This window comes from Mugil cephalus, chromosome 11 (genome assembly GCF_022458985.1).
Source record: "Mugil cephalus isolate CIBA_MC_2020 chromosome 11, CIBA_Mcephalus_1.1, whole genome shotgun sequence".
Classification (NCBI taxonomy): Eukaryota; Metazoa; Chordata; class Actinopteri; order Mugiliformes; family Mugilidae; genus Mugil; species Mugil cephalus.
In genome coordinates, this window is record NC_061780.1 from 27,655,344 (window position 1) to 27,670,086 (window position 14,743).

At 50.7% G+C, this 14,743-nt stretch overlaps 2 protein-coding genes across 2 annotated transcripts in view; one reads left to right on the plus strand and one right to left on the minus strand.

Annotated features, from left to right (window-relative positions):
- aldh5a1 (aldehyde dehydrogenase 5 family, member A1 (succinate-semialdehyde dehydrogenase)) overlaps positions 1–6,228 on the plus strand; it is a 7,874-nt gene extending 1,646 nt beyond the window's left edge. Inside the window, exons 2-10 of the mRNA XM_047597934.1 lie at positions 1,317–1,400; positions 1,606–1,776; positions 2,102–2,218; positions 2,309–2,452; positions 3,337–3,480; positions 4,017–4,175; positions 4,371–4,534; positions 4,643–4,701; positions 5,092–6,228. Coding sequence (XP_047453890.1) covers positions 1,317–1,400; positions 1,606–1,776; positions 2,102–2,218; positions 2,309–2,452; positions 3,337–3,480; positions 4,017–4,175; positions 4,371–4,534; positions 4,643–4,701; positions 5,092–5,303 — 1,254 coding nt within the window. The 3' untranslated portion in view covers positions 5,304–6,228. The remainder of the gene's footprint in view (positions 1–1,316; positions 1,401–1,605; positions 1,777–2,101; positions 2,219–2,308; positions 2,453–3,336; positions 3,481–4,016; positions 4,176–4,370; positions 4,535–4,642; positions 4,702–5,091) is intronic.
- Positions 5,776–14,743, minus strand: kiaa0319 (KIAA0319 ortholog). The gene is made up of 15 exons (XM_047597933.1): positions 14,508–14,743; positions 13,559–13,611; positions 12,934–13,364; positions 12,764–12,839; positions 11,844–12,104; positions 11,598–11,745; positions 11,359–11,507; positions 9,739–9,890; positions 9,510–9,648; positions 8,903–9,062; positions 8,659–8,795; positions 8,440–8,562; positions 6,994–7,084; positions 6,819–6,910; positions 5,776–6,665 (listed from the first exon to the last, which is right to left on the minus strand). The coding sequence occupies exons 2-15, from the start codon at positions 13,599–13,601 to the stop codon at positions 6,508–6,510; spliced, it is 2,160 nt and encodes a 719-aa protein (XP_047453889.1). The 5' UTR covers positions 13,602–13,611; positions 14,508–14,743; the 3' UTR covers positions 5,776–6,507.

The following is a 14,743-nucleotide window of genomic DNA, read 5'->3' on the forward strand; positions in this document are numbered from 1 at the left end:
TGGCTCTACGTCAGGGTCTAGGTCCTCTTGTTCTACGTCAGGGTCTAGGTCCTCTGGCTCTACGTCAGGGTCCAGGTCCTCTGGCTCTACGTCAGGGTCTAGGTCCTCTGGTTCTACGTCAGGGTCTAGGTCCTCTGGCTCTACGTCAGGGTCTAGGTCCTCTTGTTCTACGTCAGGGTCTAGGTCCTCTGGCTCTACGTCAGGGTCCAGGTCCTCTGGCTCTACATCAGGGTCCAGGTCCTCTGGTTCTACGTCAGGGTCCAGGTCCTCTGGTTCTACGTCAGGGTCTAGGTCCTCTGGCTCTACGTCAGGGTCCAGTAGGATCAGAGACTCAGTGGAAACTCAGAGGATGAAAAACACGTGTAGATTATTTCTCTTCTAAATGTGAAGACGTCCAGCAGAGACATGAGCTCAGAACTGACCCAGGTCCAGCAGCTACTGTCTGGACCAGTCTGGACACAAGTGGTCTTCATGGAAGAGCTGCAGCCAAACATCCCTCTGACATGGAAACAAGACCAAGAGACTCCACCATGGACCAGAACCAGAACCAGAACCTAGGAACTGGGCTCAGAAACATCTGGACTGATGATGTTTGTTGAGCTCCAGTAATGAGTGAAGCATGGTGGAGGCTCCTGGAGAGTCTGGTCCTCAGGCAGATACTGATCCATCATCCAGACCATCAGGGAGGAGGAGGACTGGCCCCACATTTATCCTGCAGCAGGACAAAGAGCCCAAACATCCAGACAAGGTCATTAAGAACTATCTTCAGAGGAAACAAGAACAGCATGACCCCCCAGAGCCCTGGTCTCAGCATCATGGAGGAGTCTGGATTAACTGAGGAAGATCTGGGGTTAGTTCTCCAAGAACCAAGAACCAAGAACTGTGTCCAAGTGGACCTAGAAGACCTGATGCTGTCTGGAAGGTAAAGGGGGGCCACACCAGAAACTGATTAGATTCAGATTTCTCTTCTGTTCGTTCATGGTGAAAGAATCGGAATCAGCTTTATTGGCCATGTGAGCACATACAAGGAATTTGACTCTGGTCACTTGCTCAAAACAAACAAAATAAAAACAACACTTGAATAAAACATATATATAAACTATATATATATATGTGTGTTAATAAACTATTAACGTGAAAGAATCCTGAGTTTACAGCATTTCATCACACCTGAATAAAACAGCTGGGACAGAAAGTTTTGACCTGTAATTGGCTCCTGTGCTGCGTTCTGATTGGCTCCCGTGCTGCGTTCTGATTGGCTCCCGTGCTGCGTTCTGATTGGCTCCCGTGCTGCGTTCTGATTGGCTGTCCTGCAGGAGAGGAGCGTCCTGCTGAGGAAATGGTTTGATCTGCTGACGCTGCACAAAGAGGATCTGGCCAAACTGATCACGTTCGAATCTGTGAGTATCATCGATGGATTAATTAAAGGAATCATTTCAGAGCCAAAAGTATGTGGACTCAAACATTATTTAATAATATCTGACCCAGACCCAGCGGTGTCCACATACTTCTGGCTGTGACTCTGCAGTTGTAGTTCCAGACTGAGTGGAACTTCTTTCCACTAGAGAAATAGTTCCACAGGAAGTTACCGTTGGTGTGTTTCAGGGGAAGCCGATGCGCGAGTCTCTCGGGGAGATCGCCTACTCCGCCTCCTTCCTGGAGTGGTTCTCGGAGGAGGCTCGGAGGGTTTACGGAGACATCGTCCCGTCTCCCGTCAAGGACCGAAAGATCCTCCTCCTCAAGCAGCCGGTGGGAGTGGCCTCCATCATCACCCCGGTGAGCAGCCAATAGGAGTCCAGCTCTCACTAGGGAGAACTGGCACTGAGAAGCAGCCGGTCCTGAAACTGAAACTGAAAGTTCATAAAATCTAATCAATGACCGTCCCTGGAAAGGTCCAGTAAGGTTCGTTAAGGTTCGTTAAGGTTCGTTAAGCTTCGTTAAGGTTCGTTAAGGTTCGTTAAGGTCCAATAAGGTTCGTTAAGGTCCAATCAGGTGTAGTGAGGTGGACCGTACAGGTGCAGCTTTCCAAACCACTCGCCCAGTTTTCCTGTCTCCTCTCTCCAGACAGAACCGACCAGTGTTGTTGTTGATGTGTTTTCAGTGGAACTTCCCCAGCGCTATGATCACCAGGAAGGTGGGAGCCGCTCTGGCCGCCGGCTGCACCGTGGTGGTCAAACCGGCCGAGGACACGCCGCTGTCGGCTCTGGCCCTGGCCGAGGTCGGTACAGCCCACATCTGGATGAGGAGCGAATGAAACCACGAGTCTCCACGTCACCGTTTCTTCTTCGTGTGTTTGTGTTGGTCTCAGCTGGCGGAGCAGGCCGGGATCCCCGCCGGGGTCTTCAACGTGGTGCCCTGCTCCAGGGACAAGACTCCGTCGGTCGGGGAGGTTCTCTGCACCGACCCCCTGGTGGCCAAGATCTCCTTCACAGGCTCCACCGCCACTGGAAAGGTCAGACAGCCTGCAGCGCCCCCCGCTGGCTGGACAGGGTTATTAATAAAATCAAAATAAACTGGAAAGAACCCGGCAGGTGTTAAATCTCATACACAACCTGGACAGAAATAAAGTCACCACCAAAATAAAACACCACCCCCTCTGGTCTGTGGGCGGAGCTCCTCCCCTCTAGTCTGTGGGCGGAGCTCCTCCCCTCTGGTCTGTGGGCGGAGCTCCTCCCCTCTAGTCTGTGGGCGGAGCTCCTCCAGCTTTGACTCCATTGGTTCAATCAGAACCTTCTCCAGTGTCTCCAGGTTTCTTCCATCCAGCGTTTTTAGTTCAGATCTTGTATTGATGATGTCAGAGTCTCCAGCTCATCCCAAACATTCTCTCTGGGTTCAGGTCTGGACTCTGGTCTGGTCTCATGCTCCCTGAACTATAACTATAACTATAACTATAACTATAACTATAACTAACTAGAAATGAGAAGCTCCTCATTGCATCAGTTGGTCTTAAAGAACTTGTTGAACTAATGATCCACCAGGAGGCGCTGGACTATAGGTATTTTATTAAACAGTCTGAATTAAACGATTTACCAGCATCCTGCCTGTTGGCAGCCATCTTTGATTTGGTCACATTTTTATCTTTCATAGTTGTAGCTAGATGCTAAATATTTACAATGTATCAGTAAAAGGTCAGAGGTCAATAACATAGATGAGACTTTTTTAACTTCATAGTTTTCTGAGACTTTAAATGTCTGATCTTTTAATATATTGTCGTCGTCTTGTTAACGTTTCCTTGTAGTTTTTAGTTTTAACTCGTTAGCATCTTCGTTAGCGCACGATGATCTTCTCATTCATAATGAAAGAAGTGTTTCTAAGTTTTATTACATCTCTCCTCAGCTGTTGTTGAAAATGGCCGCTGACACCGTGAAGAAGGCGTCTATGGAGCTCGGAGGCCACGCCCCCTTCATCGTGTTTGACAGCGCTGACGTGGACAAGGCAGTGGGCGGAGCCATGGCCTCAAAGTTCAGGAACTCGGGACAGGTGAGACGAGCCAATCAAAGCATTGATTACAAACATGGCCGCCGCTGCTCAACGTTTATTTTAATATTAACTCGTTAACGTTAATTAATCATCATCTGATGAATGTGATTAATGAAGCATCTGCAGCAGAACGACTGTGAACGTGTCTCAGTTTGTCCAAGTAGCGTTAGCGTTAGCACCAGCTGATCCGGTAGTGACAGGCAGCAGAACCAACCCATAAAGATGGAAGACGCTAAACAGCACGTTGGTCCTCTCCATGGGACATTTGAGGACAAAGACACCAAGAGGGACCAGTGGAGACACATAAAGTATCATCACACTCTGCAGGAAGGAGTTTTCTTTCCAGCTTCAAACAGCACATGAACCAAGCCAAGCATACGTTAGCCGGGGATTCTGCTAGCACTTGGGCTAACGCGGCTAACAGCTGGAGACAAACCAGCTCGAGTCTGAACAGTGAAACACGTCAATAGAGATTAAACCTGATTTAATCTGAATCCACATCATCTCACATGAACTGGTTTTCCTTCCTCCTGCAGACGTGTGTGTGTTCGAACCGGTTCCTGGTCCAGACCGGGATCTACGACCGCTTCATGGACAAGTTGGGCCGAGCGATGGACGCTGAGCTCCGTCTGGGTCACGGCTCAGACCCCGAAACCACCCAGGGACCCCTCATCAACAGCAGGGCCGCAGAGAAGGTGACGTAGACCGGGGGGGGCAGAGCGCCCCCTAGTGGGGAACCTTCATATGGAGCCAGTGTTAATGATTTTAACATGACTGGAGCCTCTGGGACCGGTTCTGACCCACATCCTGGACTGGTCCAGGGGCCCCCCCCTGTAGGAGGACCTGGTGTGGTCTGGAGGGGTCTGATGTGGTCTGGTGTCCCCCCTCAGGTGGTCCAGCAGGTCTCTGATGCTGTGTCTCGTGGGGCGAAGCTTCTGAGAGGGGGGGGGCGACTGGAGGGTTCGTTCATGGAGCCGACGCTGCTGGCGGACGTCACCACGGACATGATCTGCACCAAGGAGGAGACATTCGGACCCCTGCTGCCCGTCATCAGGTCTGACTCCTCCCCCTCACACATATACATATACACACACATATATACTACACACACACACACACACACACACTGATCCTCTAACCTCCATCTGCTCCTCATCCTCAGATTCACCACAGAAGAAGAAGCTCTGTCTGTAGCTAACGCCTCCAACGTTGGACTGGCAGGTCAGACCCGGTTTAAATCTCCATCATTACAGGACCAGGACCAGGACTAGACCCAGACCCAGGACTAGACCCAGGACTAGGCCTAGACCCAGGCCTAGACCCAGACCCAGGCCTAGACCCAGGACTAAACCCTGGACTAAACTCAGGACCAGACCCAGGACCAGACCCAGGACTAGACCCAGGACCAGACCTTCTCTAATGTCCTTGCTGTGTAGTTGTCCTTAGTTGTAGTTAATTATTCTGTTTAAACTGGTCCGGTCCCTTTAGACCCTCCCCCCCTCCCCCCATCAGATCTATGGGAGGAGTCAAACCTGATCCGGGTCTGATGGAGTTCAGGTTCTGGGACCAGAGGGGGGGCGTAGAGGTGGTCTAACGCTGGCTGTCTTTCAGGTTACTTCTACTCTCAGGACGTGAGTCAGATCTGGAGGGTGGCCGAGGAGCTGGAGGTGGGGCTGGTGGGAGTGAACGAAGGCCTCCTCTCCACCTCCGAGGCCTGCTTCGGGGGGGTCAAGCAGTCCGGTCTGGGCCGCGAGGGCTCCAAGTACGGCATCGATGAGTACCTGGAGGTCAAGTACATGTGCTTCGGAGGCCTCAACCCCTGAACCGGGACCTGAACCTGAACCAGGACCTGAACCAGGACCTGAGGCTCCACAACCCCACCACCTCCTTCTAAAACTAGTAAATGAGTGGTTCTGGATCTGGTTCTGGATCTGGTTCTGGATCTGGATCTGGTTCTGGATCTGTTTAATGACGACGGCTCCAACTAAATTAAAGGAAAAACATTTAGTTTCTTACTCTTTCAAACGTCCCTGTTTAAACCTGTAGGAGGCGCTGTAGCATCCGTTAGCTTTAGCTTTAGCTTTAGCCTCAGTGATGGAGGAGGGGTGTTTATCCACTAATAAAACATTAAATTCCAAGAGTAGTGTTTTGGTCTCACCACTAGATGGCAATAGTTCCAACACACTGCACCTTTAAAACTGAATCTGTGATCGACTACGTCATCCAACAACAACAACAACAGGTTTAACTTTAAATAAACCAGATTGTGTTGAACAGACAGAAAACACTCGTGAACAAGATTAAATGTTTATTGTGTTTTTGTCAAATTTAAAATGTGAAGATGAATCAAATAATTTACCAACAAATAACGAGCAACAACACAGTGACTAGCAAATAACGCGGAGACCGTTACCGAGCTGTGATTGGACAAATGATTGTGGGGGGAGGGGCTTAGCGGATCAAAATGAAACCTCCATCCAATCAGAAGTGTTCAGGTCTCTGAAAATCCGCCGACGTTGTTTTTATTGTTAATAGATGTTGAACTTCTCTCCGCATTTCACTGTTGTTACCGTGGTAACGTAGCGCGCTAGCATCAACCCCTTAGAAACACTGGGTCCAACATGTTCCTCTGGGTTAAAGCCAATAACTTCCACTAAAACCTTGTGATAAACTGTTGTTGTTGCCAAATTAATGTAAACAATGAGATTTTTGTATTTGTGACAAATTAAAGATGATGATGTTGTAAAAGCTGTGATGAGCTCGTTTTAATGAATGTCCAGCCTCGTTCACTATTAAACGTCTTTTAAAGAATGAAGCTTCAACATGTAAATGAGATGCTGAGCTTAGCTAGCAGGTCCAGTCATTATGCTAAGCTAGGCTAAACAGGTTCTCCCGGAGGTTCCAGGTCTTCAGGACCCCCACGTCCCCTCGTGTCCTCAACGAGTCCGTCTCTGAATGGGTTCGTCTCGCTGGCCTCACAGTGCAGGGATTCTGGGTAATGGAGTCTTGTGAGCCGTCATTTGTCCGTCATCCAAACGCGTTTCCGTTGCGTGCGGCCTGAGCGTTGAGGCGGTTCCTGCTGCGGACGGGACGCTCCCGGCTGAACACGGCGTCCTGGTCGCTGTCCAGCTCCGACTCGGACATCATCAGGCTGGAGTTGTGCTCCGTGCTGCGATGTTTCAGACCTGGGACCAGACAGGAAACGCCTCAGAAACGGCAAATAATTCATCTGTGCCACAAGTGTTTCATTCAGGAAGTCTTCATTCAATTCTACAACCTGTTCTAAAATATGAAGCAGTGTTTAAATGAATTAACTCTTTAAATGTGAAGCCACTCACTGAATTTGGGTCTGAGCTCCACCCTCTCCTGCTCGTCCATGTTGTCCAGGATGGTGTACTTGGTTTTCTTCCTCCCTTTACTCTGCCTCTTCCTGGAAACAGAAACCCGGGTAAACACGGATCAGCTGACTGACTGTAAACACGGATCAGCTGACTGGTTGTAAACATGTCTGACCTCCTGCAGCAGCAGATGAAGGTCCAGCTGATGGAGAGGATCAGGACCATGAGGATGAAGCTGGTCAGGATGACGTACAGGACTCTCCACTCTGTCAGGATGAAGGAAACTTTACTGTGAGGAACTTTAAATTAAGACGACGTAGCATCAAGACGCTTCTCACTGAGTCTCTGTTTCTACTTCAGTAGAAACTTCAGCCCATAGATCAGTTTTTACTCGTGTTTCTAGACCAAGTAAAACTAGACTGGTTCTAAATAACTGAGGCTTTTTCCTGAATATTGTCGTCATGTTTGGTTCACGGAGGAAAATGCTAACAGGGGGAGAGAGCTAGCAAGAGCAGAGAGCTAGCAAGAGGAGAGAGCTAGCAGGAGGAGGAGCTAGCAGGAGGAGAGAGCTAGCCAGAGGAGGGAGCTAGCAGGAGGAGAGAGCTAGCAAAGAGAGAGGCAGAGAGAGCTAGCAAGAGAAGAGCTAGCAGGGAGAGAGCTAGCAGGAGAGAGAGCTAGCAGGAGGAGAGAGCTAGCCAGGGGAGAGCTGAGGGGGAAACTAGCAGGAGGAGAGAGCTAGCAAGGGAGAGAGCTAGCAGAGAAGAGTAGCAGGAGGAGAGAGCTAGCAGGAGGAGAGAGCTAGCCAGCTACACATGATAGAAAGAAGCAACATGACAGCCTCTTTCCTATTGGTGGAAACATGCATCCATCAGCCAATCAGGACATGATGTGTCAGTTGTTGCTTGATGCATTTTAATGGAAATAGTTGTAAATAAGTAAATGTGTTGATCAGCTTTAGAAATGTCCAGGTTAGATTTACATTCTAAGTTCTAGAAATGTTTGGTTCAACATGTTTGTGGTTTTCTAACTGGTTCCTCCTGGATCTGATGGTTCTAGTCTGGTTTTACCACTAAACCCTGAACTCTAGAGCAGTGATGCCCAAAGTGTGGTCCGCGGCGTGAGGGGTCATTTTCTATTTTGTAATTTAGTTTTAAGTAACCATTAAATATTTATGGTTAAATATTTTAATTTAAATAATCAAAACTAATAAAACAAAACCATGTGATTTAAATTATGTTTTATTCTTCATTTACCAACTTTTGAGCCGGAACGTATCTTTTATTTCATCATTGACGGGGACTGTAATTGAGGGAATTCGTTATCACTGGCAGGAGAGAGAGTCTCAGTGAGTCGGTGGAGTCAGGAGTCAAAAGAAAAGCTGTTAATGAGTCAAACTCAACAAGTGAAGAGGGTCGAAATGTAAAAACAGAAAGAAAAGCTCGATGAAAGGACTCAACCAAAGACCTATGACTTGGTTTTTTCGGACCAGAAACAACCCGCTGCCTGTGTAGCAGGTGCTAACATGCATGTTGCCATAGTAACGTGTTGCTCTGTTCATGAAATAAAAAGAGGAAATGATTCGTCGTGTGTTGATCAGAGTTGTTGAATAAGAAGAAGCTACCACAGTTGCTCTCTCCGTCACCAAGGTAACGGCGAATCAGGTTCTCGGTCCAGAAGGGGTCACAGGTACACTGCTTCGTGATTGGATCACACTGACCCCGCCCCGAACAGCGCAGCAGACACACTGCAGAGAAACAGAGGAGGTGGCTAGCACGGTTAGCACGGTTAGCCTGTTAGCACGGTTAGCAGGGTTAGCATGGTTAGCATGTGTCAGACTCACAGACGGTGTCGACTCTCAGGACTCTGAACAGGAGGTAGTCACTCTTCCCTCGGAGGAGCTGGGTCCTGAGGAGTCCGACCAGCCTGGAGCCGGGGATCAGGCCCGAGGGGCCGCGAACCGAGAACCGCAACACGGTGCTGCACACACCACAGAGGAAGCTAGCTCATTCCCTGTTCAACGTGATGAGCTTGGTTTCTGAGTCAAAATAAACCAGGGGGACCAGGGGTTCCGGGGGGACCAGTACCTGAGGTGGGAGTGTCCCTGCAGAGCTCGGACCTGGATGTCGGAGTCCAGGACGTGGATCAGGGCGGCCAGCTGTCGGACCACCGTGTCCCTCTGAGCGACGCTGACCTGAGACACCGACACCAGCATCTCCAGCTCCACCTGCTCCCCCCCCCCAGGCTCTGCAGGGGGACGAGACACAGGACAGTTAAACCAGAACCCCCCAGACCTTCAGAACCAGCTCCACCTTCCTCGTCAGATGAGGACTGTCCCTTGTCCACTGGGACTTTATAGGAGGACAGCGCCCCCTTGTGTCCAACCGGGTTCTGAAACATTAGTTTTATTTTCTCATCAGGATCATGTGAAGGTTCAGCAGCTGCTCACTGGCTTCAGTTAGTGTCACTATGACATGGCAAGGTGTGTGTATGTTGTTATTGTTGTTGTTGTTGTTGTTGTTGTTGTTGTTGTTGTTGTTGTTGTTGTTATTGTTATTATTATTATTATTGTTGTTGTTGTTATTATTGTTGTTGTTGTTGTTGTTGTTGTTGTTGTCTCCAGGCTGAGGTAATGTTGTGTGCGTGTCTGTCTGTTCTCGGTTGTGAACCCTGAGGGTTTGGACGAGGTCTGACCTGGTCGGACCTCCACGGTGGCCGTGGCCGTGCTGGACCGTCCCTGGGCGTCAGTGACCCTCAGCTGGAACAGGTAGGTCCCCTCCACCAGGTCCGACAGGTAGAGGGACGCCTGGGTCTCTGAGCCGTACAGGACCTCCTGAAACCAGGACACCACAGAGACAAGTCACCACCTCCTCCCCTGTCTGGACTGGACCCGTCTAATCTGGAACCTGGTCTCCACACTGACCCCGGCTGCAGGACTCTGGCTGTCTCTGGTCCAGAGGAAGTGGAGCTGGTTCTGGTCTCCGTCGGTGACTGATCCTCTGAGGACCAGCGAGTTGTTGGGGAGGGTCAGCGAGTGACTTCCACTGGCATGAGCAACAGGAGGAAGAGTCCTGGCTGCAGGAGGAGGACGAACAACATCCACCCACTCAGGACCACGTCCACAACTATCAGGTGTCCAACCAGTAATAATGTCTAAATGTCTCTAAACTGTCTCCTGTCTCCATAGACTGAATGTAGCCTCACTGTTGCTTAGCAACCACTGACACATCATGTCCTGATTGGTTGATGGATGCATGTTTCCACCAATAGGAAAGAGGCTGTCATGTTGTTTCTTTCTATCATGTGTAGCTGGCTAGCTCTCTCCTCCTGCTAGCTCTCTGCTCCTGCTAGCTCTCTCCTCCTGCTAGCTCTCTCCTCCTGCTAGCTCCCTCCTCTTGCTAGCTCTCTCCTCCTGCTAGCTCTCTCCTCTTGCTAGCTCTCTCCTCTTGCTAGCTCTCTCCTCCTGCTAGCTCTCTCCTCCTGCTAGCTCTCTCCTCTTGCTAGCTCTCTCCTCCTGCTAGCTCTCTCCTCCTGCTAGCTCTCTCCTCCTGCTAGCTCCCTCCTCTTGCTAGCTCTCTCCTCCTGCTAGCTCTCTCCTCTTGCTAGCTCTCTCCTCTTGCTAGCTCTCTCCTCCTGCTAGCTCTCTCCTCCTGCTAGCTCTCTCCTCTTGCTAGCTCTCTCCTCCTGCTAGCTCTCTGCTCCTGCTAGCTCTCTCCTCCTGCTAGCTCTCTCCTGCTAGCTCTCTGCTCCTGCTAGCTCTCTCCTCCTGCTAGCTCTCTCCTCCTGCTAGCTCTCTGCTCCTGCTAGCTCTCTCCTCCTGCTAGCTCTCTCCTCCTGCTAGCTCTCTCCTCCTGCTAGCTCTCTCCTGCTAGCTCTCTCCTCCTGCTAGCTCTCTCCTCCTGCTAGCTCTCTCCTCCTGCTAGCTCTCTGCTCCTGCTAGCTCTCTCCTCCTGCTAGCTCTCTCCTCCTGCTAGCTCTCTCCTCCTGCTAGCTCTCTGCTCCTGCTAGCTCTCTCCTCCTGCTAGCTCTCTCCTCCTGCTAGCTCTCTCCTCCTGCTAGCTCTCTGCTCCTGCTAGCTCTCTCCTCCTGCTAGCTCTCTCTCCTGCTAGCTCTCTCCTCCTGCTAGCTCTCTCCTCCTGCTAGCTCTCTCCTCCTGCTAGCTCTCTCCTGCTAGCTCTCTGCTCCTGCTAGCTCTCTCCTCCTGCTAGCTCTCTCCTCTCCTCCTGCTAGCTCTCTCCTCCTGCTAGCTCTCTGCTCCTGCTAGCTCTCTCCTCCTGCTAGCTCTCTCCTCTCCTCCTGCTGCACTCTCTCCTCCTGCTAGCTCTCTCCTCCTGCTAGCTCTCTCCTCTTGCTAGCTCTCTCCTCCTGCTAGCTCTCTCCTCTTGCTAGCTCTCTCCTCCTGCTAGCGTTTTCCTCCGTGAACCAATATTCAGGAGAAAGCCTCAGTTATTTAGAACCAGTCTAGTTTTACTTGGTCTAGAAACACAAGTTAAAAACTGATCTATAGGATGAAGTTTCTACTGAAGTAGAAACAGAGACTCACGCTCCTGGATCCGGACGGTGAGGGAGGTGCTATCTGTCGCCCCCTCCTGGTCAGAGACCGTCAGTCTGAAGGTGTAACGCCCCGTCCGAAAACCCGTCGCCGTGGCAACAGCCTGGTCAGCATCCTCCAGCTTCAGCCCGGGAGGCCCACTGGGAAACATAGGAGGAGGAGGAGTGGGTTTGAGGTGGGTGGGGTAGGGGGGTTGGGGGGGGGTGATTGGTTGATTATGTCCCACCTACCTGACCACCTCCCACCGGTAGCTGCTGACTCCGTGGTTGTCAGTGCTGCCGCTGCCGTTGAGCAACAAGCTGCTCACTGGGAGAAACAACCTCCTGTCAGGACCCACCACGGCCTCCGGACCACGGCTTGAACCCCCGACCTCTGACCCTGACCCAGGAGCAAAGAACATGAGTTCATTCATCCAGAGGGAGGCAAGGAGGAGTCAGACCTCCCTCTCCTGCTCTAAGATCAGAGATCTGACTCACCAGCAGGAGGCGACGACGTGCTCCAGCTCGTTGGGCTCCAACCAGCAGCAGAGGAGGGGGGGGCGGTGGGGGGGTCAGAGGTCACTGTGGAGGTGGTGGGGGGGTCATAGGTCACTGTGGAGGTGGTGGGGGGGTCAAACCTCACAGTGCTGGTGGTGGGGGGGTCAGAAGCCATCGTGGAGGTGGTGGGGGGGTCGGACTTCACAGTGGAGGTGGTGGGGGGGTCAGAGGTCATGGTCGGGGTTGGTGGTGCTGTAGTTTCTGTTGGAGAAGAGTGAGATGCGTTAAAATAATATCAACAGATAAAAGTAAACGGCCTCCAGGCAGCAGGGGGCGCTGTTTCATTCATTCATTCATTCATTCATTCATTCATTGAATGAAAACAAACCACTAATAAATACAAACCCTACGTAATCAGAGTTTATTTTGTGTTGCTAGCATTCATCGTCTGGAAAGCGGGCGAAATGGTGAAATGATCGGTGACGTTAAATGGAAAAATAAAACGTAGGAAACAGGAGCCGTATGTGTGACACCTCCGGCCACTGGGTGGAGCCGTTCACCGATGCCTCGGTAGATGGACGTACAGCAGCCTGTCCAGTGACGGCAGGTCTCTTCCATGTGTTACATTATCTCAGGTTATAAAAGTCGCCCCCTAGTGGCCGGTGACAGCGCAGGTCATAAGCCCCGCCCCCCTCCATTACATGTGACGTGTCTCCATATGAAGCTGATGAAGAGTCCACTATTGCTCTGTGTAATACACTGTTAGCTAATGCTAATGCTATTACATCCTGATTGACAGCTGCTCTGAATAAAATGAAGGAAGTTAGCGCTGTCAGCTAGTGAGCTAGCAGCTAGTCAGTTAGAAGCTAGCAGCTAGCGGGTGTTTTCTATATTATTATTTCCCTGTTTTATACACTCACCTGTCTCCGTTGCCGTGGTGACGGAACAGGGAGGAGAAGAGGAGGCGGAGTCAGACACTGTTCTGGGTTCAAGAGTCTGGATTCAGCAACATGAGAGGAGAAAGAGGTTTAAATCAACAGGAGGAGGAGGAGGAGGAGGAGGAGGAGGAGGAGCAGGTTTCCTCTCTCACCGTTTCCTCCGCGTTGCTCCGTCTCCTGGCTCCTCCCCCCTCTGATCCCTCCTCCTGGTTTCTCCTCCCCTCGTCCTCCAGGGCCTCCAGGAGCCCGGGGGCCTGGGAGGGCCGAGGGAGGGGCCTCCAGCGCCCTCCCGGACCACGGAGGATCAGGGTCTGGGGGGGCGCCCCCCTCAGGAAGGCCAGGAAGGAGTCGGCCCCGGGGCTCTGGCGGGGTCTGCAGTGCTCCCTCTGCTGGCAGCTCAGGATGTAGCAGCTGCCCCGGAAGAGCCAGGCCAGGTCGCACCCGGGCAGGTCGCAGCACGCCGCCACGCACCCACGCATGGACGCCACCCCCGGAACACGCAGGACACCACCGCCCTCCACGGCAGGAGACACCACCGCCTCAGAGAAGGACGCCCCCTGCCAGCATGGAGACGCCACTACAGCTGGAACACACACGAAGAATCTGAACCTTTTGTCTCCATCTAGTGGTCTAATGGTGCTACTACAGATAATGAGCACAGTGCAGCCATGTAGCAGTGAAAGATAGCTTAGCACTGATACATCTCTGGGTCCAGGTCTGTGTTTAGAATGATATCGTTGTTATCAGGCTGTTAAAACCTGTGTCTTCGTGTTTTACCTTCGACGCTGTGAAGCAGCAGCAGAAATGTTTTCTTCCACATGTTGTTCGGTCTGAGAAGAGACAACAGCACCAGAAAACCGTCAGTTTATTCTTTATACACATTAAACGTCCGCTGTTCAGTCGGAGTCTATAAATATTGGGGGAAGAGAGAATCCAGGTGTTCCTGATCAGTTTCAGCACCATGAGGCCGGACAGCGCCCCTCACTAGCGCGGCTTTAATCCGAATCCCGTTCATAATGACGACATTTATAGATCCCATCGCTTCTGGGCAACGAGCCATAAAAGATATAAACATAGTTTTATACATTCTTCATCAGGATGAATCCCTGTCGAATTCGGCATATGTTAAACACATTAAATATAAAAGCTGCCGTCTCATTATGACTGTGATTTCTTTGCTAACGCAACTCCTCAGGAGATGCTTCAATCCGAATCCCGTTCAAAATATGAACAAGAATAAGATTCCATCGTGTCTGTCTATAAAACAATGACAAATATTTTTTAAAAAACCTTTAGCAGTATGAGTCCGGTTTAAATTCGGGTTTCGTTAAACACGTTAAATCGTTAAACTTCCATCTTATTAGCACAGTGAGTTTTAGTTTACCTTCCCCTAAGCGTTTGTATTGAACTTTCACCAAATTTCCATTTAGTTAGGAAAATGACACGAGCCGAAAAAGTCCCCGGAGATCACAGCACCTCGAGGTAAACGCGCTTTCAATGATTTATCTCATCTTCAAACCTTTACTCAACGGAAAACCTAAAATTTCTGGATTTGTAAACGGACGTCGGGGTGAGTGACGCAGGATAACGGTGAACACCGGGAGGAGCCTCGATCACCGCCATTTTTACCGAATCAGAAGATCAAAAGAATCTAATCATAAGAAAAAAATAAATAATCAAACAAATGAAAATGTTACAGCGGAATTTACCGGTGACGGTGACTCACCTGGTCACGGTTCTCCCCCGGTTCTCCCGGGATGACAGTCCGAGCCACCGGGAGGATTCATCACGGTCTCTGGTTCCGCCACTTATTTACCGAGGACGAGACCCGAGAAACCACGAAAACCACCGAAGACAACGACCAGTTTCTAGACTCCCGGTGTTCACTACCGGAGCCCCGTGAATCCCGGTGTTGTCATGGAGATGAACTGAGAAGCTCCTCATTGCATCAGTTTGTCCTAA